Below are 21,918 nucleotides of genomic sequence, written 5' to 3'. Positions count from 1 at the left end.
CAGGTTCAGATCCCAGCACCCACACTGCAGCTCAGAGCCATCTGCAACTCCAGTTTCAGGGGATCAGAGGTCCCTCTTCTGGCTTCTTATTGGCTCCTACACACACGGTACACATAAACTCACACAGGCACATGGACCCATAAAAATACCTAACTAATTATTTTAAAAGTTCTCAGTGCCAGGCGGTGGTGGCACAAGTCTTCAATCCCAGCACTCAGGAGGCAGAGGCAGATGGATCTCTGGGAGTTCAAGGTCAGCCTAATCTACAAGAGCTAGTTCTAGGACAGGAACCAAAGCAACAGAGAAACCCTGTCTCAAAAAACAAAACAAAAACAAACAAACAAAAAACGTTCTCAGCACTTCTTACTTATCTGCAAGGTGGAGACTGTAGCACTAAAGCCCAAGTGTTGCCTTGATGGTTAGATGCAGTCATCCATAGTCAGTGTCTGCATCCTTACATTCCTGCCTGCCAGTGTGCTCCCTCATCCTTGCCCATGCCCTCGTCTCTGCTTACTGCTGTGGGTGGTTTGTTTTCTTTCTTTTTGCACATGCTCCTTCCTTGCCCTAGGCTTCTACTCAGCCTCCTTCACTCCATCTTCCATTCCATGGTGCCCTTCAGCTTGTGCCTTCCTGATTGACAGCAGTGTCACAGACGCCATGGTTGTGACCGCACTGCCCTCGGCCCTTTCGCTTCCGACTCTTTCATGGATGAAGCCCGTCTTTCCAGATCTTGATAACCTTCCTGGGGACAGAAACACTGGCTTCAGTAAAGGGCACGGTTCCATAAGAGGACCTTTTACGTTTTGTGGCTGAAGTCAGACGTGAGATGTTAGTGCGGTTGTTGACTGTTGTTTTCAGAATGGAATATTTGGACTATCTGGATGGACCAAGAAATGGTATTTGAGCCCCAGCAGCATAAACAACAGCTAGGTCATTCTAAGCCGCTCCAGCTGAGTTAGCACACAGGCAGGATCCCAGTGCTTAGGCAGTAGACGCGGGAGGATTACGAGTCTGAGTCACAGGAAGGTGCTGGGGGATTGTGTAGTCTCACCAGGTGTGAGACTAAGGCAAGAAGGTCATGGGTCATGAGTTCCATGCTAGTCTGGTTGAAAAATGGGACTGTCCCAAAGAAACAAAGATGAAATCTTGTCATAGTCTTCAAACTTTTGGACTCAAGCCAGCCTCCTGCATCAATCATCTGAACAGAAGACACCACAGACAAACAATACCATGTCCACATGGCAGGCTGAGTTTGGTTTTTTTTGTTTGTTTGTTTTTGTTTTGTTTTGTTTTGTTGTTAAGACAGGATTTCTCTGTCCTGGAACTAGCTCTTGTAGACCCAGGTTGGCCTCAAACTCACAGAGATCCATCTGCCTCTGCCTCCTGAGTGCTGGGATTAAAGGAGTGTGCCACCACCACCCAGCTAAGGCAGGCTGAGTTTTGAGCTGGTAGGCAGAGCCCTCTCAGTTATAGGGACATCATGTCCTTAAGAGCCATTCTAAGGCTTGACTGGATTTGGGTCTCTGGGACAGAGAGCTGAGGGCAGACAACAGATGTGATTTTCCTGAGGCCCAGATGCTAACATCTGCATGAAGTTCTGACTCATGCCTTAGCCTGAAGGACCCGGATGAGGACAAGCTCTGGGCTGGAAACTCTAGTCATGAGACTGTCACGTTCAGATCCAAGGGCTCAGATCCCCCAAGGTCACAGTGACTCATTTTCAAGTGGTCTGGAATATGCCTCATGAATGGGGATGGAGGCCTCTTACTTCTCCTTTGAAGGCCGCTTCCTTCCTTTCTTCATGTTCGTGTGTAGTTTAAAAAGTTACTGCCTTTCTGGACTGTACACAGAATGTTTAGAAAACCACGTTTGGGGCCTTTGTCTAGGGAGATCAGCCTGAAGTTTAGTTATCTAAAGGGATATATACAATTCTACTTGTATACTTACCCAAATCCCACACTCTCTGATGGATCCTGTGATCGAGGTCTGCCTGGTGATCTACAGTAATGAAAGTCTATTTTATATGCCCTCCCAAAACATCACTGAGGGATGCATAGCCATGGCCCAGGCCCTTGTCCCTTCCGTATCTATACTATCTGGCAGACATGTCCCAAGAGTATATTGAAAGGGACTCCAGGTTTCTGGACAGAAAATTTTACATTGAAAGTAGTTTTAGTATTGCACATTTTATTGTTTTAATCATTTGAAAATAAAAACTGATCTACAGGAGTTAATTAGAATTGTCATTTGATGGGCACTCCCATCAAGTTACTGAAGCAAAAAATATATTGCATTTATGAAGCTGGAGAGATCTCTCAACAGAGCAGGTTGGTTGGTCCCTGGCATCCACATGGTGGCTCACAACCGTCCGTAACTTCAGTCCCAGGGGAATCCAACTCCCTCTTCTCACCACCAAGGGCTCTTACACATGAATACATGCCAGCAAAACATGCACTTGCATACAATAAAAACAAATCTTTTAAATAAAACCATATTACATTTAATAATGCTTGATTCTGAGGCTTCCTTCAATGTTATGTTGTGATTGGAAGAGGCCAGTGTTGAGATCAGAGTGAAGGTTTGATTCGAGACAGGGCAGACTCAAGCTCCTAGTGAGTGCGGGTAGATACAGGAGGCATTGCCTGAGTGAACCTGGAGCCGAGAGTGAGAGATGGCGAACAATACCATCATGCACTGCGGCACATGCTCCTGCCTTTAAGACATCAGAGGCTTTCTAGCGTCATCCACCTGTGTGGGCTGCCACTGGAGGAGCTCAAGCCTAGAAACATGGGCAGACCCATAGTGTACCACCTCTTACATAACAGAGCCAGGAGCACCAAGACTCTCCCTGCTACCCGTCTTGTTTTTGTAATTTGGTTCCCGCTTCTGTTGTATAATGCTGGTACCTCTTTATCTAGCGAATGCATGCTTGGCTGGAGTCAAAACTAATCCGGTTTGCTTCCTAGTCACCTCATGGGACACCAAGAGTGACCAATAGCCATTGAAATGTAGACTATCTTGTCCACATTTACCCAGTCAATCCCTTTGCTGCCACACTGCACTATTCTGTATCACTCATAGGAAGGCAAGAGAGCATTGTGGGTAAGAAACGTGGACGTGGTTGCAAGTCTCATCTTTGTGAAGTACAAATTGTGTTGTCCCAAGGAATCCTTTGTCCTGTAAAGCTTGGTATTCTCATTTGAAAAAGCAAAAGTAGGAGCAGTCATTACCCCCCAGGATTGTTGTGACTATTGTAAGAAGAATTATGTCAGGGGACACGTGAAGTGACCCTGCCACCTCTGGGTGCGTCCCTTAGGCTGCAGTACAAAGGAAGTCTGCCGCTACCTACTTAGGGCTGAATAGCAGTAAATAAAGTTAGTATCAAAAACTGAAAGCAAACTAGAAATTTGGAGACTTAGAAACGAAGAGTTGGGTGTGGTGGCACTCAGAGGCAGAAGCAGGGAGATCTCTGTAATTTTGAAGCCACCTAGTCTGTATGGTAAGTTCCAAAATGCCAGGGCTCTATACAGAGACCCTATTTAAAAAAAAGAAAAGAAAAGAAAAAGAAAGGTTAGGATTGGAGAGATGGCTCAGCAAGTTAAGAGCACTGGCTGGAAGACCCAGCTTTGAATCCCAGCACCTACGTGTTGGGTGACTCACAACCATCCATGACTCCAGGGGAGCCAATGCCCTCTTCTGACCTCCATGGGCACCATGCATGCACATGGCGCACATACGTACCTGCATGCAAAACCCTCAACACACATGGCGTAAATGACTAGAACTTTAAAAGCTTTGCTCAGAGAGACCCCATAGTCCCTCCCTGTGTACTTCACCTTGTGTACAGCTGAGATCATCAGATTTGTTTCCAAATGGCATTTTATCAGCAAAGAAGGTAGAAGGCAATTTCCTTTGTGGTCAGAGTCCTTACTACCGTGGGGCAACCTCTCTATCCCATCCTCAGTTCCAGGCAGCGCCAAGAATGCTGTTTTCTACGCGCTCACACGAGCGCACCATTCTCTAGTGAACATCCTCCTTTGCTACCCATCAGTTTTCTGAGGGTTTCAGATTCCCAAGTGCGTGAAAATAGAGAAGCCCTAATTGCGAGCGGGTTGTCTCTCGTCAGCAGAGCCCTTCTGCTGACTGGGAATGGCTCCCTGGTTTCCTGGCAGGTCTTCCCACTATTTTCTTTTAGAGGTTTTTTTTTTTCCTCTCTGCATGCTGACAGTCTCAGAAGGAGAGTTTGCCTAAGTAGAGCATCATGGACCCCTAGGGAGTGCTCAGCTGTGCGCTGGAGTTGCTCATGTGAGCAGCTACTCCCGTTTCTTCCACGTGTGCAATTCTCATGATCAGAAATACGTCCTAAGCAGTTCCAGATTGGTTTATGTGGCTTTTTCTGCTTGAACTCAGTCCTGCTCTGGGTACCCAGGGCACGGTTAGTGACGGATGATTTTACACAGACTCATTTTGCTGTGTGACGACTAAGTTCTGTCCCACAAGGAAAGTGCAGGGAGCCTTCTGAGAGCCCTGTGGAGGGACAAAGCAAGGGGACACTGGATGAAACAGCATATATGACATTAATGAATTATATATATTTTTAGTGAATTTCACTTTGTTTAGCTGTAAGTTTACATCCATTTATTTATTAATAATAACTATTATTATTGGTGGTGGTGGTAGGGTGTGTGTGTGTGTGTGTGTGTGTGTGTGTGTGTGTGTGTGTGTATGCAGGTGCCCACAGATCCCTTGGAGCTGGAATTACAGGCAGTTGTGAACCACCCATTGTAGAAGACTAGGAACTGAACTCGGGTCCTCTGGAAGAGTAGCAAACTCCCGTAACTGCAGAGCCCTTTCTCCAACCTCTTCCTCATTTTAATAAAGAGATTCTTCATTGATGACATGATTAGGAAAGAGATTTGAGATTTCACCCCTGCTCATTATTTTAAACAAATAAGCCAAAAATAGTAATAATTGTATCAAGAACTAGGCATAGTCAGGCATGACTATAATCCTAGCATTTAGGATGCTGAGGCAGGATAATCAGGACTTAAAGGTCATCCTTTAAGTTAGCGAGTTAAAATAGCCTAGGATGCCTGAGACCCTGTTTCAAAATCCAAAACACACACACACACACAAGTGTTTTTAAAATGACCTCAGTCAGTACAAATTGACAACAGCATTATTCCTGATGAAGAGTCACATGTGAAGATTTACAGGCATATGTACATATATCTGTACCTTTTATTTATTAACTGTACTAAAACTGCCTAATGGTTTTCAGTGTTCAATTTTCCAACTCCTAGGTATGATAAAAATCATCATAAAAGTCAGTGGCACCTCAAGGCTCTTCAGGATACCTAGCTCAGGCACAGCAAGCAGACCCATGAGGATTAGTTTCTAGCTATGTGCTCCCATGCTAGAGTCCTGCAGGTTGGGTTTGGAAGCTTGTCCGCCGTAGAGAGTTCCTCATCTCTAACTGCCCTTCTCCTTCCCACTAGAAACAAGCCAATGACCTCGTGAGCACCCTAATGAAATGTACACCCCACTACATCCGCTGCATAAAGCCAAATGAAACTAAGAAGCCCAAAGACTGGGAGGAGAGCAGGTATGTCATAAGGAGACTAGGAGAGGGCGGGGCGTCTGAGGTGAGCAAGCACGCATGACCTCCCCCTCAGGCGAACCAACCTCTGTCTAAAGAGGAGGCATGCGCGCTTGGTACTTCCTGTCTCTGATTTTTAACATCTGTGTAACAGTTCACCTCGTCTTGTCTTTAACGTGTTTGCAGTATCAGTCCATTCGGAATTAATTTACGATGTTGATCTTGGCTAGTTTGGAGGCTGGTGTTATAACAAACCTTTGTACCGAAGAGTCACGATGGTCTGTCTTTTTTTTTTTTTTTTTGGTTTTTCGAGACAGGGTTTCTCTGTAGCTTTGGTGCCTGTCCCGGAACTAGCTCTTGTAGACCAGCCTGGCCTGGAACTCCCAGAGATTTGCCTACCTCGGCCTCCCGAGTGCTGGGATTAAAGGCGTGCGCCACCACTGCCCGGCCCGATGGTCTGTCTTAAAGTTAGTTCGAGGCTTTGTTTAGATGGACAACATGTAGCCTGTGTAGGATGCTTGGCTCGGGCTCACAAGGGAAAGCCTGAGAAGTGGGGTAACGTGATCTGCCATGGCTCTAGCCCATGAAAACCCTCGGACAGGCTTGAGGTCCTGAGCATTCCTTAGAACAGAGTGAAGGAGGGATGAAGCCAGAGCGATGGATGGACCGTGGGTGCTCAGGTGCCCTGGTACCTGAAGAAGCCTGTGGCGCCGTGGTATTTAGGAAGTGGCCCATGCGAGCTGAAGTGAGTTGACAGCTGTGGGTGCTGACTGAGAAGATAAGATTCATCTCCAGGGGGCTGGAGAGAAGGCACTCCAGTTTACAACACTTGCTCTTGCAGAGGACCCAGGTTCGATTCCCCGCCTTAACGTGGTAGCTTACAATCATCCTTAATGCCAGTGTCAGGGGATCTGACTCCCTCTCTGACCTTTCCAGGCACCGGGAATGCACATGATACATGTAGGCAGGCAGGGAAAACATTTGTGCACATTAAATAAAATAAATATTTAGAATATATTTTAAAAAGATTTGTCTCCAGCTGGGAAATCCAGGGTTCATTCCTATGAAGCCCGGTCTTACTGTCCGCTTGGAGGCTGGGAAGAAGTGGAGAATGACCTCATGATGGGGTGATGATAACTACAGAGGGTACCCCCATTCTATCACCACATCACTTGGTCCCAGGCTACCGGGATGCCCTGTTCCTATCTGGGAGAAAAGAAAACTGAGTTTTGCAAGGTGTTAAGTGACTAAGTGAAGGAAACAATGGGAAGAGACCAGGCGTAAAGAGAGCAGCTGCCAAGTGCATCCTCTGAGAGACAGGGTGGAGTCCCTTGCCCATGCTGTCCTCAAGCCCCAGTCTCAACAATGACAGGTGGATGATTTGGTACCTGAGCCTCTGTAGAGGGGGGAAGGACAGACAGGGAACAGAAGACGCACCCAGGCCCACCTAGGTTGGGTATCACCATCTGAAGAATGTTCTTTCATTCTTAACACTAGGGTGTGGGCTGGGATGCAGCTGAGTTGGTGGAGTGGTTGTGGAGGATACAGAAGGCCCTGGTGAGGCTTTGCTCCCCCAACACTAAGTAAACCAGGCACGGTGGAGCAGGTACACCACCGTGGCTGCAGGAGCTGCTGCTTTTGCTTCCTTTAATCCATGGTCTTATTGTGTAGCTCTGGACGGCCTGGACTCACTATGTAAATCAGACTGGCCTAAGACTCACAGAGATTCACCTACCCCGAGCTCCCCGGCTCCTGAGTACTGGTATTACAACATGAGCCATCGTGCCCAGCCTAACTTATTTTAAACATGACTTCTGGGGATCAAACTCTGGGCTAATGCTTGCAAGGCAAGCACCTAGCGCCTAAGTACCACGCTGGCATCCCATCCGGAGCTAGACCGGGGTTCAAAACTGTGCTCTGGGGCTGGAGAGACAGCTCAGAGGTTAAGAGCACTGACTGCCCTTTCAGAGGTCCTGAGTTCAATTCCCAGCAACCACATGGTGGCTCACAGCCATCTTTAATGAGATATGGTGCCCTCTTCTGGCCTACAGGGATACATACAGGCAGAACACTCTATACATAAATAAACAAATATTAAAAAAAAAATGTGCTCTGCAGCTACCTGTGACTGGTCTGCATGAGACACTTTGTCTTCCACGTTGCCAGTCTGGCTCATTTAAACAGAGGGTCTAGGGTATAGTGTATGTCAGTGAGATCTCTGACATGTACTGATATGTGCACAGACCACCCACTCACGCGTGCAAATACACGTGCTCGTGCACACAGCAGGGTGGTGTCATGGGCAACCTCAGAGAAAATGTTGGCGTCAGAAGTACCCCTCAGGGGTAGGTACCTGAGTCCATTCTTCCTTCATTGCAAACTCTCCCACTTTACTTCCCCACCTCTTTCCAAGAAATCATCTTAAATAAAAGCATTTTACCAGAAGCTAGAGAATTGGCTGAGCAGTTCAGAGCATGCGCTGCTCTCACAGGGGACCCGAGTTTGGTTCCCAGCAGCCTCCTCATCACACACCTCACAACCACCTGAAACTCCAGCTCCGGGGAATCCCACACCTTTGGCCCCTGCAGGCACCTGCGCTCACATGCACGTGGCCACATATAGACACACACAAGTACACAAAATTAAAAGTAATAAAAGTTAATCGAGAAAAATAAAACCATAGTTGCTTATTAATGAAGTACCGCTCTCAACCTCAAAATAGTTGTGCTAACAGGCTTTCCTGTAAATTGTACAGTAGCTATTGCTTGAACCTTTTTATATAAAAATTCTGAACCTGGTGGCATGTGCTTGTGATCCCAGCACTGGGGAGCCGGAGACAGGGAGACTCCCCAAGATTCGCTGGCCAACGCAACTTAGTATAATTGGTGAACTCTAGGGCAATGAGAGACACTGTCACAAAAGAGATAGATGGCTCTCTCTCTCTCTCTCTCTCTCTCTCTCCCCCCCCACACACACACACACACACACCTTTCTTTCCCCCGTATTTTTCCCCTCTCCCATGACCGAAGTTCTTCACTGAATTTCAGCAGAGACTCAGTGAGCATCCATGTCATGGTTTGTGAAAGCTCAGGGTGCGAGCTGCTGATGTTGGTTCCCATTTCCAGCCGGACTGCTCCCCCATGGGTTTCCTCACAGATGGCCTCACTCCCTTGTGAGTATGGAAGGCTGAATCGCTGTGGGAATTACATGCTCAATTGAAGTTCTTGGTGGAGAGGGTTACTCATTCCACAAGTTTATGAGGTATGGGGTTTTTCGTTTCCTGTTGAAATGTGTTTTTGTTTGGCTTCTGGCAAAGTGGCTGGCCTTGGATTCGGAATTGCTGCCCTCCCAGCTTTTGGCTTGCTTGAGGGAAGGAGGGAGGAAGTGAAGACAGTCCTGGGTGGATCCTCACATAGGATGGAAATGGTGACCTGGGGGAACAGTTGGGACCAATGCCCACCAGCAGTGACGCTCAAGCAAAAACATCTAGGGTCCTTTGGTACCTTCAGGTTCTTTTACACATTACAGGATTTGCTAGACCTGATTGTTATACAGCAGAAAATTTGTGTAAGAAATTTCCTGGACCTTGATACCACTTTAACAAACTCTAACTTGATTCAAGCTGGAGAGATGGCTCAGTGCACAGGCTGCTTGCTGAATTTAGGTTCCTGCATCCACGTGAAAGCTGGGCCTATTGGTGTCCGTCTATAACCCTAGCAGGACGGCGCTGAGGAAGGGAGCTCCCAGAGGCTTGCCGGCCAGCCAGTCTAATCGGAATGACAAGCTCAGGGCTGGACAGAGGGCTCACTTACTGCTCTTCCAGAGGACCAGAGTTTAGTTCCCAGCATCCATGTCGTGCTCACGGCCGTTCCAGAGGGCTCCATAAATAGCAAGCTCTGGATTCTGTGAGAGACCCTGTCTCCAAAAAGCTAAGGAGATAATTAATGGATTGAGGAAGACATCAGTATTAACCCCTGGCCTCTTCATGCAGCAGGATGGACAAGCATGTTGTGTGTGGTACTCATGTGCCACCTCACATGTCAAGGTCAGAAGACAACTTGTGGGAGTATAGTCTTTACCTTCTATTATGTGGTCTCAGGAATCGAACTCCAGTAGTCAGGCTTGGCAGCAGGTGCCTTCCTCGCTGAGCAATCTCACCAGCTGGGAAGCAAGATCTTCACACAGAGAATATTCTTGCCTGTGTGATTCAGAGGCAAGGCCTGTCTGATAAATCCATGTGTGATGTGTTGCCTGCCTGAGGTTTGGAGAGAAGCCAGTGTTTGTGAATAGTGCATTGAAAGCAGCAGACACCCGAAGTTGGCACTTTCGGACTGGAGAGATGGCTCAGCAGTTATGAGCTCTGGCAGAGGACCCAGGATCAATCACCAACACCCAGTTATAGAGTGCCCTCTTCTGGCTTTTTTAGGTATTGCACACACACCATGCCCATATACTCATACATATAAATTGTGTTTGTCTCTTTTTTAAGATAAAACGGCACTTCTGCATGTTTTTCTTACTAGAGAAAAAGGCAATAGTGATTTTGTATTTGGAGAAACGAGAAAGGAAAATTATTTTTCCAAGTCAGGTTTCTAGAGTGTCTCTGCTTCTAATTCAAGGGAAATGTGCCTGTTGAGTATCTGTCTTTTCATATAGACTCGAAAGGTTGTTTGTCCTGGAGCTGAAGAGATGGCTCTGTGGTCAAAGTACTTGCTGTGCAAGCAGAAGGACTGGAGATCTGCTTCCCAAAGCCAAAGTAAATGCCAGATGGGTGTGGTGGCCTGCTTGTGATTCCAGCCGGAAGGCAGAGACAGGGGATCCTCCGAGCACCCTGCCAGAGAGGCCAGCCATGTCCACAGGCTCTGGGTTTAAGGAAAGGGTTGTGCCTTGCTGAGCAAGGTAGAAGAGAGAGGATAATATCCAACATCCACCTTGAGCAGCCACACGCCTCCGTGTACCATGTGCACCTGCATCCATGCACACATGGAAATGGAAACTAGCTGTCCCTGAAGGAGACAACTCTTGTGGCTGAGAAGAAAGAGCTCTGGGCCGCAGGCCAAGTTTCAAAGAAGACCTGTGGAACCCGGCTTGGAAAAACAGGACTAGAAATGAATCATGACTGGTGGGGAAATTTGTCTATCATCCCTCTGTAGAGATGGGCGGGGTCTGCTGTGCCTGAAGTTAGACCTTTGGAAACACGCTAGGTGTTCACTATTCCTTAAAAACAAATAAACAAAAAATTAGTTGCACCAAAGAGACAGAGACAGGTGGGTCTGTATGTGATCTAGGCCAGCCAGAGCTACTCAGTAAGACATATAATTGAAATAGGTTTTACACCATACTTTTTTTGGGGGGGAGGGGGAGACAGGGTTTCCTAGTAGCTATGGAGCCTGTCCTGGAACTCGCTCTGTAGACCAGACTGGCCCTCAACTCACAGAGATCCGCCTGCCTCTGCCTCCCAAGTGCTGGAATTAAAGACGTGTGCCACCACTGCCCTGTGATTTTAGATCATTCTTAACTTGGTTATTTGAAAAATCCTAGAAGTGTAGTCTCATTGAGTCTAAAATTGATATTAAACTTTAATGATAGAAACAACTCTAACAGCACTTAATTCAACAGTTCTTTATTTTGTTGAAAAAAAATTTTGTTTGTAATCCAAATGTCAAGTGTGTAGGACTTTATTTTTATTTTTGTCAATTATTTTTAGCATTACACTTATTTGTTTCTTTGAAGGGGGTACACATGAGTGCCAGGGCACATGAATGGGGGACAAAAGACAACTTATGAGTCTCTCCTCCCTACCACGTGGGCTCCAGAGACCAAACTCAGCTTAGCAGGCTTGGTGGCAAAAGACTTTATCTGCTGAGCCATCTCACCAACTTCTTATTTTGAGACAGGATCTCACTATAATATTCAGGATGGCCTTGAATTTTCTGTGCTCAATGGATTGGATCCTCCTGCCTCAGCCTCTCAAGTAGCTAGGATTACAGGCACACAGTTTCATGGCTGATTTGGGGTTTTGATTTTACTGTTGTTCTGTAAAATATATGTGTAATGTCTTCTTGAATGATTGCAGTAGTTCATAATGTTTTTAGGTTAATATCATGCAGTTCAAAAGTTTAGCTTGGCCACTATCATTACAGGTCTTGTAAATATGTTTCCTGCAGCTTGGAAGTAGGGCGAGTAGAGGATTATGGGGGGAGGGGGGCAAGTGGTGGGTAGTTAAGAAAGTTGGCGAGGTGGTAGGGGGTCGGAATTTTCCAGTAACCTCCATGTTTCCGCTTCTGTTTTAGGGTAAAGCATCAAGTAGAATACCTGGGTCTCAAAGAAAACATCCGAGTGAGAAGAGCCGGTTATGCTTATCGGCGAGTCTTCCAGAAGTTTCTACAGAGGTATCAAACAAGTTACTACCTCTGGATAATGGAATTTATTTTTTGGTTCAAATTAGCTTATTTGTCCTTTCAGAGCACATACCGAACAAATGTTAATGTAGCCACAGAGGCAGGCACCCATCACAACTCATTTCAGATTATTTTATTGCCCTGAAGAGAAGCCCTGCTCTCCGCAGTCATCCTCTGTCCTCTGTCACCCATCTGCTTTCCGTCACCGTCAACTTGCCTAAGTCACATCTATGTCCTCTGTGACTGGCTATGACTGTGACATCATCGTGTTTCCAAGATCCGTCATTGGTTTATATAGTGTGTCTACAGCTTACTCTTGTTCCTTGGTGAATAATATTCTGTTGTATGGATTTGCCACGTTTTACCTATTCATCCTTCAGTGGCTTCCATCTGGGGCCGATATGAATAACGCTGCTATCACGGTTCTTGCCTGAGCCTTGGCGAGGATGCGTGTTCCAGTTCTCGGATGTGGAACTAAAGTGGGATTGCTGAGTCATATGCTAATTCTGTGTCTAACTCGCGGAGTACCGCCAGGCTGTTTTCCCAAGTGGGTGCACCATGGTGCATCTGCACCCACAGTATTTGAGGGTTCTATTTTATTCCATCTTATTTTATCCTGTGCCAACATATGCTAATATCTGACTAACCTTGCTAGTGGGTGTGAAATGGTAGCTCACTGTGGCTTTGATTTGCATTTCCCAGATGGCAGAGGATATTCAAAACTCTTCATGAGTTTATTGGCCATTTATATGTCCTCTTTAGGGAAATTCTGTTCAGGTTTTTTGCCCCTCTTTTTGTTTTTAGGACTTTTTTTTTCTTTTTATGAAAGTCATAATATAGAGTATGTCACTGAGTTAATAAGTCTTCTGTGGAACAAACCACTGGGTACAAGAATTTATAATCGTGACATGGGAGCTGAACCTGACCTGATGGATTAATAGTGTGTAAACAACTGCAGGAAAATAGTTAACCTAGGGGCCTGGAGAAATGGTTCAGCAGTTAAGAGCACTGGCCACTCTTCCAGAGGACCTGGGTTCAATTCCCAGCACCCACATGGCAGCTCACAACTGTAATTCCAGTTCCAGGGGATCTGGCATCCTCATACAGACATACATGCAGGCAAAAAACCAATGCACATAAAATAAAAATAAATAAATCTTTAAAAAATATTTAGCCTAAACAACTGCAAGAAAATATTTAGCCTATCTAAGAAATAAACTAGGGCATTTAATTTCAAACACTTTGTAGAATCCATGTTTAAAGCCTTTCTTTGTAGCCCTAGCTATGCTGGAACTTGCTATGTAGACCAGGCTGGCCTTGAACTCACAGAGATCTTTATGCCTCTGACTCTTGAGTGCTGGGCATCTATGCCTGGCTCATATTTGAATTCAAACTCATTTTTATATTCCCCTGAAAGTATATTTGACAGGGCCGTGTTTAAATGGTCTCACTCTGTGTTACATGTTTTGAAAACGATAAATTTAGTGTTCTTAAAATACAAAGTCATTCCAACTTCCCTGATCTTTCTGATTAATTGTTCTGTTAATTTAAGTTCCTTTAAGAAATAAAGTAATGGGAGCCAGATGATGGTGGCACACGCCTTTCATCCCGGCACTCAGGAGGCAGAGACAGGCAGATGTCTGAGTTTGAGGCCAGCCTGGTCTATAGAGTGAGTTCCAAGATAGCCAGAGTTAAACAGAGAAACCTTGTCTCAGAAAAAAGAGTTGTGGGACCATTGGACATATAGTCAGTTGGCAGCGTGTTTGCCTAGCTTGCAGGAAGCCCTGGGTTCCATCTCCAGTTAACACAAAACCAGGCTTAGAGATGGCTCAACAGTTAAGACCAGCACTTGCTCTTGCCGAGGACCCAAGTTTAGTGCCCAGCACACATGGTGGCGTCTCATAGTTGACTGTAACTCCTGTTCTAGGGGATCCAGTGCCCTTTTCTGGCCTCCTATGGTACAGGCACGCATGCAACACACATACATATGTGCAGGAAAATTATCTATGCTTACTTTAAAAATATAAAGCAATCATAATAATAAGTCCACAGAAAAGGAAAGGAAAGGAAAAATAAAAACAAAACCAAGACTGGGACTATATCTTGGCTGCCTTGTACAAAGTCCTGGATTCAATTCCCAGCACCACAAAAAGCAAGCAAGCAAGCAAGCAAGAAAGAAAGAAAGAAAGAAAGAAAGAGGAAATCTTTAATTAATTAATAAATAAATAAAAAGAAAGAAAGAAAAGGAAAAAAGAAATTTAAAAGACATAAATATCTCTGTATGCAAATGCAAAGGCTGGAGCTGTAGAAATGGTTCAGAGGTTAACACCACCCACTAGTCTACCAGAGGACCAGAGTTCATATCCCAGAACCCAGCTCATATGTACTTGTAATTTCACCTCCCAGGGCTCTGGCGCACATGTGTTTTGACATGAGTGCTGGGAATCGGAACTGCTGAGCCATCTAGCCAGCCATGCTTTTTACAAGATGGGTTCTCTGGCTGCCCCATGGCTTACCAAGTACGCTGCACTGACCAACAAACCCCCAGGACCCTCCTGTCTCCTCCTCCCAGCGTGAGGGTCACAAGCGTGTACCACTATGCCTGACGTTTTCATGGGCTCTGAAGATTGAATGAACTCAGGTCCCCATGCTCACATGACAATCATTTACCAACTGAGCCACCTCCCTAACCCAGCTTTATAAAACTTTTCATGCTATTAAATGGCCTGAAATCTGAACAGATTAGGATTAAGAAGAAAAATGATATTTTGATTTGCCTGAAATATCTGAATATTTGTTATGGGAACCTCTAGGCAATGAGGGGAAAGGAAAGTGCTTTTCCACCAGGGTGTAAACTCAGAAACACCAGGACAGGCTGGGCAGTGGTGACTCATATCTGTAATCCCAGCCCACAGGGGGCAGAGGCAGGCAGAGCTCTGTGAGTTCAAGACCAGAGCAAGTTCCAGAAAAGCCAGGGAAACAGAGAGAAACCCTGTCTCAAAAAACCAAAAGAGAAACACCAAGATAGGGAGGGAGGGTCAGAAGTGCTGTAACCATGAGACCAGGTGCGGAAGACCTTTCTAGTCATTGAGACCCGTCCCCTGTCATTGACTGGAGCAGAGGGACCCCAGCTGCACAGCGACAGCCTTGCCTTCAAGGACCCTCTTGCCCCACCAGGAGCCACCCTAAGCATGACCCCTCTGCCCTCTTGCTCCCATAGGTACGCCATTCTGACCAAAGCCACTTGGCCTGTGTGGAGAGGAGATGAGAAGCAAGGGGTTCTGCATCTGCTGCAGTCAGTCAACATGGACAACGACCAGTTCCAGCTCGGGAAGAGTAAAGTGTTCATCAAAGCCCCAGAGTCTGTGAGTACTGGCTGCTGCCCCACCCCTCTCCTCCCGTCTTGCCTTTGCCAGCTGTCCTGCCACACAGCTGGACACTAGTGCTCCTCCGCCTCATGCCTTTCTTAGCCTTCTCTCGAAGAAGCCTGTCCCCTCCGCGTCCCCAGCCTCCTCTACCAACCAGACTCACTTGTTTCCTGGCATGTGGTTATTGAATAAAATAGCACCGGGTACGATGGCTTTCTTTCCTCTTCTTTCCCCCTCTGTGAGGTCCAGGTCATCTCCAAGGACAAGGGCTCTGACAGGTTAGGTTCCTTTTATGTACCAAAAACCTTTGACAGAAACTGCCCGAAGTTACAGTATTGGTATTTGTTCCATTGCTACAACAAAATGCCCCCTCCCAAAAAAGGAAAGGGTTAGTTTGGGTCATGGTTCCAGGGGATATGGTCCCCTGGAGAAGAGACGGTGTGAAGGCAGGAGCTTGAAGCAGCTAGTCACAGTGGGTATGTCCACAGCCAAAATGCAGGGAAGAGTGAATGCTGGGACTTAGCTTGCTTTTTCCTTTCTATGTCATTTGAGAATTGAGCCCATGAAATGGTGTTACTCACATTAGGGTAGGTCTTCCCTTCCCTGTTGACCTACTCTAGATAACACCAACCCACCCAGAGATTTGTTTCCATGGCTACTGTAAATCCCACCCAGTCAACAAGGTTAACAATCATCTCAGCTACGAATAACGGGCACTGCTAAGGGAGGTGTTTGTGTCATAAGGGAAGTTTGGACAAGTGTGTCCTCATCTCAGTTACACCAAACAGGCCAGTTGCACGTGGGCTCAGGGTGGGAATCCCAGGATAGAGACTGGAAGACCAGAAGGAGCTGGGGAGGAACTGAGGGGACAAGAGAAGTGTCTGGACTATGGGACCCAGGCACCACTGGGACAGCCATGCTTGCACATTTTTTGTCTGTCTGTTTGTTTTGTTGTTTTTCGAGATAGGGTTTTTCTGTAGCTTTGGAGCCTGTCCTGGAACTAGCTCTTGTAGAGCAGGCTGGCCTCAAACTCACAGCAATCCACCCACCTCTACCTCCTGGGTACTGGGGTTAAAGTCATGTGCCACCCCTGCCTGGCTTAATATACACATTTATACTTCATGAACTTATGAGAATTTTACAGGGGGAGCATGGAGATTTTTTTAATCTGTCCCAATGCACATGTGAATGTTGTGGTCCTAGGGGATGTCTTCATGTGTGTGGGAGCCCAACAAAGCTCTGGGTAATTCTGCCTACTTAGCTCTGCAGCTGTAGAGTAAAGGCATTGCTTTGTAGGAATGGCACGAAGATCAGAACTTCAAGGCTAGCCTCAGCTATATGGTGAGTCTGAGGCCAGCTTGGAGTACCCAAGACCATGTTTTTTAATTTATTTATTTATTAAAGATTTCTGTCTCTTCCCCGCCACTGCCTCCCATTTCCCTCCCCCTCCCCCTCCCCCAGTCAAGTCCCCCTCCCTCGTCAGCCCAAAGAGCGATCAGGGTTCCCTGCCCTGTGGGAAGTCCAAGGACCACCCACCTCCATCCAGGTCTAGTAAGGTGAGCATGTTTTAAAAAAAGAAGAATTGATGACAAAGTTGATGAATACACTGAGAGGAACTAGCAAGGGCACGAATAGTGTTGCAAGAAATAGGCCAATTCTGGCCTCGCAACAATCTCCCCATTCTGATTCCTTTCCCGTCTGTGGCGGGAGCCTGAGACTCAAAAGTGACAGAGGCTCAAGCCGAACATCTTGGCAAGCCCTGGAAACTATGCAGGAAGTAAGTGGCCCCACCAGTAGACTGTCTATAAGGTTGAGGTGGCACTTCTCCACTCTGAGTTATTTATAGCCTCGCGGCAATTTCATTTCCCAATATAAGATGAAAATGTTGTGTCATATGCCATTAGGCAACCCCCAGCGCTGCTCCCGTTCTCCTAAAGTGAGCTGGAGTGATTAGTCAGTACAACCCAGAGATTCGCCGGCTCCGACAGCTCACTTTCCGACTTAGAAAATCTTCATGTATAATTAAAACGGCCTGATTGATTTTTCATTCTGATTTAATTGAGCTCTGGAATTTATACCCGAAGCCCATGTTTATTTTGGCCCTTCCTTTAGCTTGCCTTCCTCCCAACAGCTGTTAGCCACCCTCGCTTCTCCTTTCTCCATCTCTGAACATCTCTGAACATACGAGCCACCACCTTCCTTTCCCCTCCCCCTTCCTGTCCAGATCAGGCTTTGACTTGGAAGCGCTTTCCCCAAAGTTGAGTTTGTAAAACCTACCTTAGGGAGCTGCTCAGTGCTTCCTGTTCTTCCAGGGGAGCCACATCAGGAGCTCACAACTGTCCCTGACTCTGAGTCCGTAGGATCCCATGTCCTCCCCTGACCTCTGAGGGTACCCACACTGGCGCACACACACACACATACTCACACACACACACACACACACACACACAAATGAAAATGAATCTTCAAAGCAACAAAGCCACCTTGTGATATTTTCACCTACCTCTTGCAGCATCTGCTGCATCCACACCAAATAACCTCTGTTCTTCAAAAACTGGTATAAGACATCGGGCACCAGATGTTTGTGAGAGTTTGTGTTTTGTTTGATGCATCTGTCTGTCTGGTTTTTCTCTTTATTCTCAAACCTCCCTGATGTCTAACCTCCTGGACTTTTGAGTGGGGAAAAATAAAAACCAAAGAAGCACCTATCTTTGAAATAATCTCTTGGATGCTGGGAGCTGTTGGTGCCGCCTCCTTTCTGGGCACAGGTGTATTATGTGTGTCCTCCCAGATTGGTTGGAAATGGAAAAAAACCAAGATGAGAAATATCAGTGAACGCTCTCCCACATGGAGACCATGGAGCTGAGATTTCAGACATCTGTCCAGTCCTAAGTTGTGAGCCCCATTTTAGGTCTAAAATATGTTCCTTCGTCCAGCTGGGACTGCACAGAAGGCTGTAGGGTTCGGTGTCCCTCCCTGTCGGCATTTGCTGTTCTGGATGTTTCTAGACAACCAGGGATGTAAATGGGAAAGACCAGGTGGCATGAAAATGGCTCCTGGACACCAGATAAACACAGACGGTGTCCTTAGCTTCCTGCAATCCCAATTGCCTTGTTTACCTCTGGAATTTTTTTTAAAGTTTTATTTGTGTTAATTTTAATTTGTGTGTGTGTGTGTGTGTGTGTGTGTGTGTGTGTGTATGCCTGTGTGGCTGTGAGTACACCTGGGTGCAGGTGCCTCCAGAATCCAGAAAAGGGCGTCAAGAGTCCCTGGAGCTACAGTTGAGAGCTTCCTGATGTGGGTGCTGGGAACCAAAGTCAGATCTCTGCAAGAGCAATAAGCACTTTGAACTGCTGAGCCTTCTCTCCTGCCCTTCTGGAACATTTTCCAGTGCCAACACATCGTCTTTGAGTTTCTATTGGTCGGTTTTATTTTTTCTTCCTCGGTGGCTATGTAAACCACTACATGGAGGTAGAGGATGCATTCCTGCAGTTTAACAAGCTGATGAAATGCAGCTATAGAGAAAGCTTTGTGTGTTCTGCCGAAGAGGAGCTTGCCAGGCCTAGAAAACTTAGGTTTTCTGCTCAGCCGTACCCAGTCTAGGTCCAGTTTTCTCATCTGTGAAACGGGCAGCTATGTGTTGAGGAGTTGAAGGTTAGTCCAGAGGGATTCTTGACTACAGTGGACACTCAGCACCTGATAACGCCTTGTCGGTCTTCATGACTCCAAAGTCCAGCTGCATGCAAACTGGTCAACCTGAGCTGGCCACATGGGTCCGATTCGGGTCTTTTGCCATGCCGGCTCTCCAGAGAGTCCAAGACTAATGCTCCAGCCTGGCTGCAGCAGCTGTGGTTTCTGCCCAGTGCCTTAGACAGTCCTTGGAGAGGCAGGAAGTCTAGACTCTCATGCCACCGAAAGTAGGGCAGCCCTCTTCCCACAGCAACACAAACTCAGATCTGGCAGAAACTGGAAGGTTCTATTCTGAGGCCATTCGCAGCAGGCTGCGTCTGCTCATTAGAGCTGGCTACCTGCTTCTCCTTGGACCAAGGAAGGAGAACAAGTCACAGGGACTGTGAGCGAGGGAAGGCAGAGGCTGTTCAAGCACACTTAGGCTCAGCTATTTTCCTTTTGCTTCCTGTCAAGGGAAGAAACAAATGGAAGGTGTGTGGTGCTCATAAACAACATCCCATAGTAATCATTTTATTATTTATTCATAATAGTAGCTGCTGCTTATGTGTTTCTACAGTACCCTGAACCTCTTTGGAAGAACAAAGTTTGATGTTTAGTGGGGGGGAATGTCTCAGCAGTTATGAGCACTTGCTGGTCCTGCAGAGGACCCAGGTTCCCATATGGTGCCTCACAACCATCCTTAACTTTTCTTTTGGAAGATCCAGTGTCCTCTTCTGGCCTCCAAAGGCACCAGATGCACACAGAACACAGACATACACACAGACAAAACACTCATGCTTGTAAAATAAATACCTTTTTTAATCAATATAAAATTTTGTCCAGATCATGTGAATTGGCTCATGTGTTTTCTCTGCTGTTCCAGCTATTTCTTCTAGAAGAGATGAGAGAGAGAAAGTATGATGGGTATGCCCGGGTGATACAGAAAACGTGGAGAAAGTTTGTGGCCCGGAAGAAATATGTCCAAATGAGAGAAGAAGGTATTTTCATAATTTTGTGTATTCATTCAACATTTTCCATTTTTTCTCATATTGTGTGCCTGTCTGTGTATGTGTGCATATATATGTGCCACAGTTCACATGTAGAACTGTGTCAGAGGACAACTTGAAGAGTTGGATCTTTCATTCCACCCCATGTCATCAAGCTTGGTGGTGAGCATCTTTATTGGCAAGCACATTCACGTGCAGAGTCTTCTCCCCGTGGCTCCCATTTAATAAAGCTTAAGAATAAATGTGAGAACCAGGAATGCTGGCACACACCTTAATCCCAGCGCTCAGGAGGCAGAGGCAGGCGGGTCTCTGTGAGTTCGAAGCCAGCCTGGTCTACAAAGTGAGAGGCTTTCCTCAAAAAATAAAATAGTTTGAGCTTAAGAAAAATTACAGTTTCATTTTCAAGACAGGATTTCTCTGTGTAGCCCTGCCTGTCCTAGAGCTCGCTCTGTAGAGCAGGCTGGCCTCTAGCTCAGATCAGCCTGCCCCTGCCCTCCGAGTGCTGGGTTTAAAGGCATACGGCATGTGTTAACTAATCTTGTGTCGTGTAGAATCTTCGTGTATTTCACTCCAAATGTCTTCTTCCTCTTCCTGCCTGCCTGATCCCTCTCCTCTGCTCTCCTGCATTGTAGCCTCAGACCTACTGTTGAACAAGAAGGAGAGGAGAAGAAACAGCATCAACCGGAACTTCATCGGGGACTACATTGGGATGGAGGAGCACCCGGAACTGCAGCAGTTTGTAGGCAAGAGGGAGAAGATCGACTTTGCTGACACCGTCACCAAGTATGACAGGAGATTCAAGGTACACACCGCCACCTGCCTCCTAACAGTCAAAACAAAGTTCACATTTCCAAGAATAAAAGCTGCGGTTTTGCAGACTGTGTCCATTGAAGAAAAGTTGTAAAGACTCAAAAGAAAACTAGCAGCCAGTGGTAGGCAAGCATCCCTGTTAACATGTTGTGGGTGTCCTTCAGACCTTTTTTATGCAGGCATATTTGCATATTTAGTTTTGCAAAATAAGATGTGCATTAACTGTTCTTTTATGTTCTATTTCTGCCAGGAAGAACTTCCCATACTTAATATAGCATTCTATTTAGTAGATGCTTTACATTTTGTTTTGTTTTTGACACAGTCTCATGCATTTGAGTGGCCTCGAATCCCATACGTGGCCAGACATGACCTTGAACTTCTGATCCTCTTGTCTTTACTTCTGGAGTGCTGAGATCATAAGTGTACACACCCTGCCCAGTTTATGCAGTGCTAGGGAATTGAACTCAGGACTTCATGCATGCTAGGCAGGCATGCAATCACCTGAGCCACATCCCCTACTGACTTTTTTAAATAATCTATTTTTATTTTATGTGAATTGGTATTTTGCCTGAATATATGTCTGTGTGAGGATGCTGAACCCCTTGGAACTGGAGTTAGAGACAGTTATGAGCTGCCATGTGGGTGCTGGGAATTGAGCCCAGGTTCTCTGGAAGAGCAACCAGTGCTCTTAACCACTGAGCCATCTCTCCAGTCCCCCTCCCCCAGCTGACTTTTTCAAAAGCAACTTCTTATATTAGTCAGAAAAAAATAACGGAGACAATAACAGCACTAGCTTAATAAGACCGATGTTGGGGCTCAAAAGATGGCTCAGCGGTTAAGACGACTATTCTTCTAGAGGTCCTGAGTTCAATTCCCAGCAACCACATGGTGGCTCACAACCATATGTACTGGGATCTTTATGCCTCTTCTGGCATAAAGACGGTAAAGTATTTGTTTATTAAATGGAGGTTATTCCTTGTACCCTGAAAATGGACCAGCTGCTTTGGGGTGTGTTCTCACTGCTGCTATGGGGTGTGTTCTCTCACTGCTGCTATGAGGTGTGT

At 46.3% G+C, this 21,918-nt stretch overlaps 1 protein-coding gene across 1 annotated transcript in view; it reads left to right on the top strand.

Annotated features, from left to right (window-relative positions):
- Myo1e (myosin IE) overlaps positions 1-21,918 on the top strand; it is a 194,052-nt gene that overhangs the window by 147,342 nt on the left and 24,792 nt on the right. The window contains exons 17-21 of the mRNA XM_041679607.1: positions 5,499-5,605; positions 11,893-11,991; positions 15,221-15,365; positions 19,921-20,035; positions 20,677-20,846. Coding sequence (XP_041535541.1) covers positions 5,499-5,605; positions 11,893-11,991; positions 15,221-15,365; positions 19,921-20,035; positions 20,677-20,846 — 636 coding nt within the window. The remainder of the gene's footprint in view (positions 1-5,498; positions 5,606-11,892; positions 11,992-15,220; positions 15,366-19,920; positions 20,036-20,676; positions 20,847-21,918) is intronic.

Source organism: Microtus oregoni, unplaced genomic scaffold (assembly GCF_018167655.1).
Source record: "Microtus oregoni isolate MIOR12 unplaced genomic scaffold, Mior012 000032F_ref0000030, whole genome shotgun sequence".
NCBI classification, from domain to species: domain Eukaryota; kingdom Metazoa; phylum Chordata; class Mammalia; order Rodentia; family Cricetidae; genus Microtus; species Microtus oregoni.
Note: the sequence above shows the minus strand (reverse complement) of the source record. Positions and strands in the feature narration are given on the sequence as shown.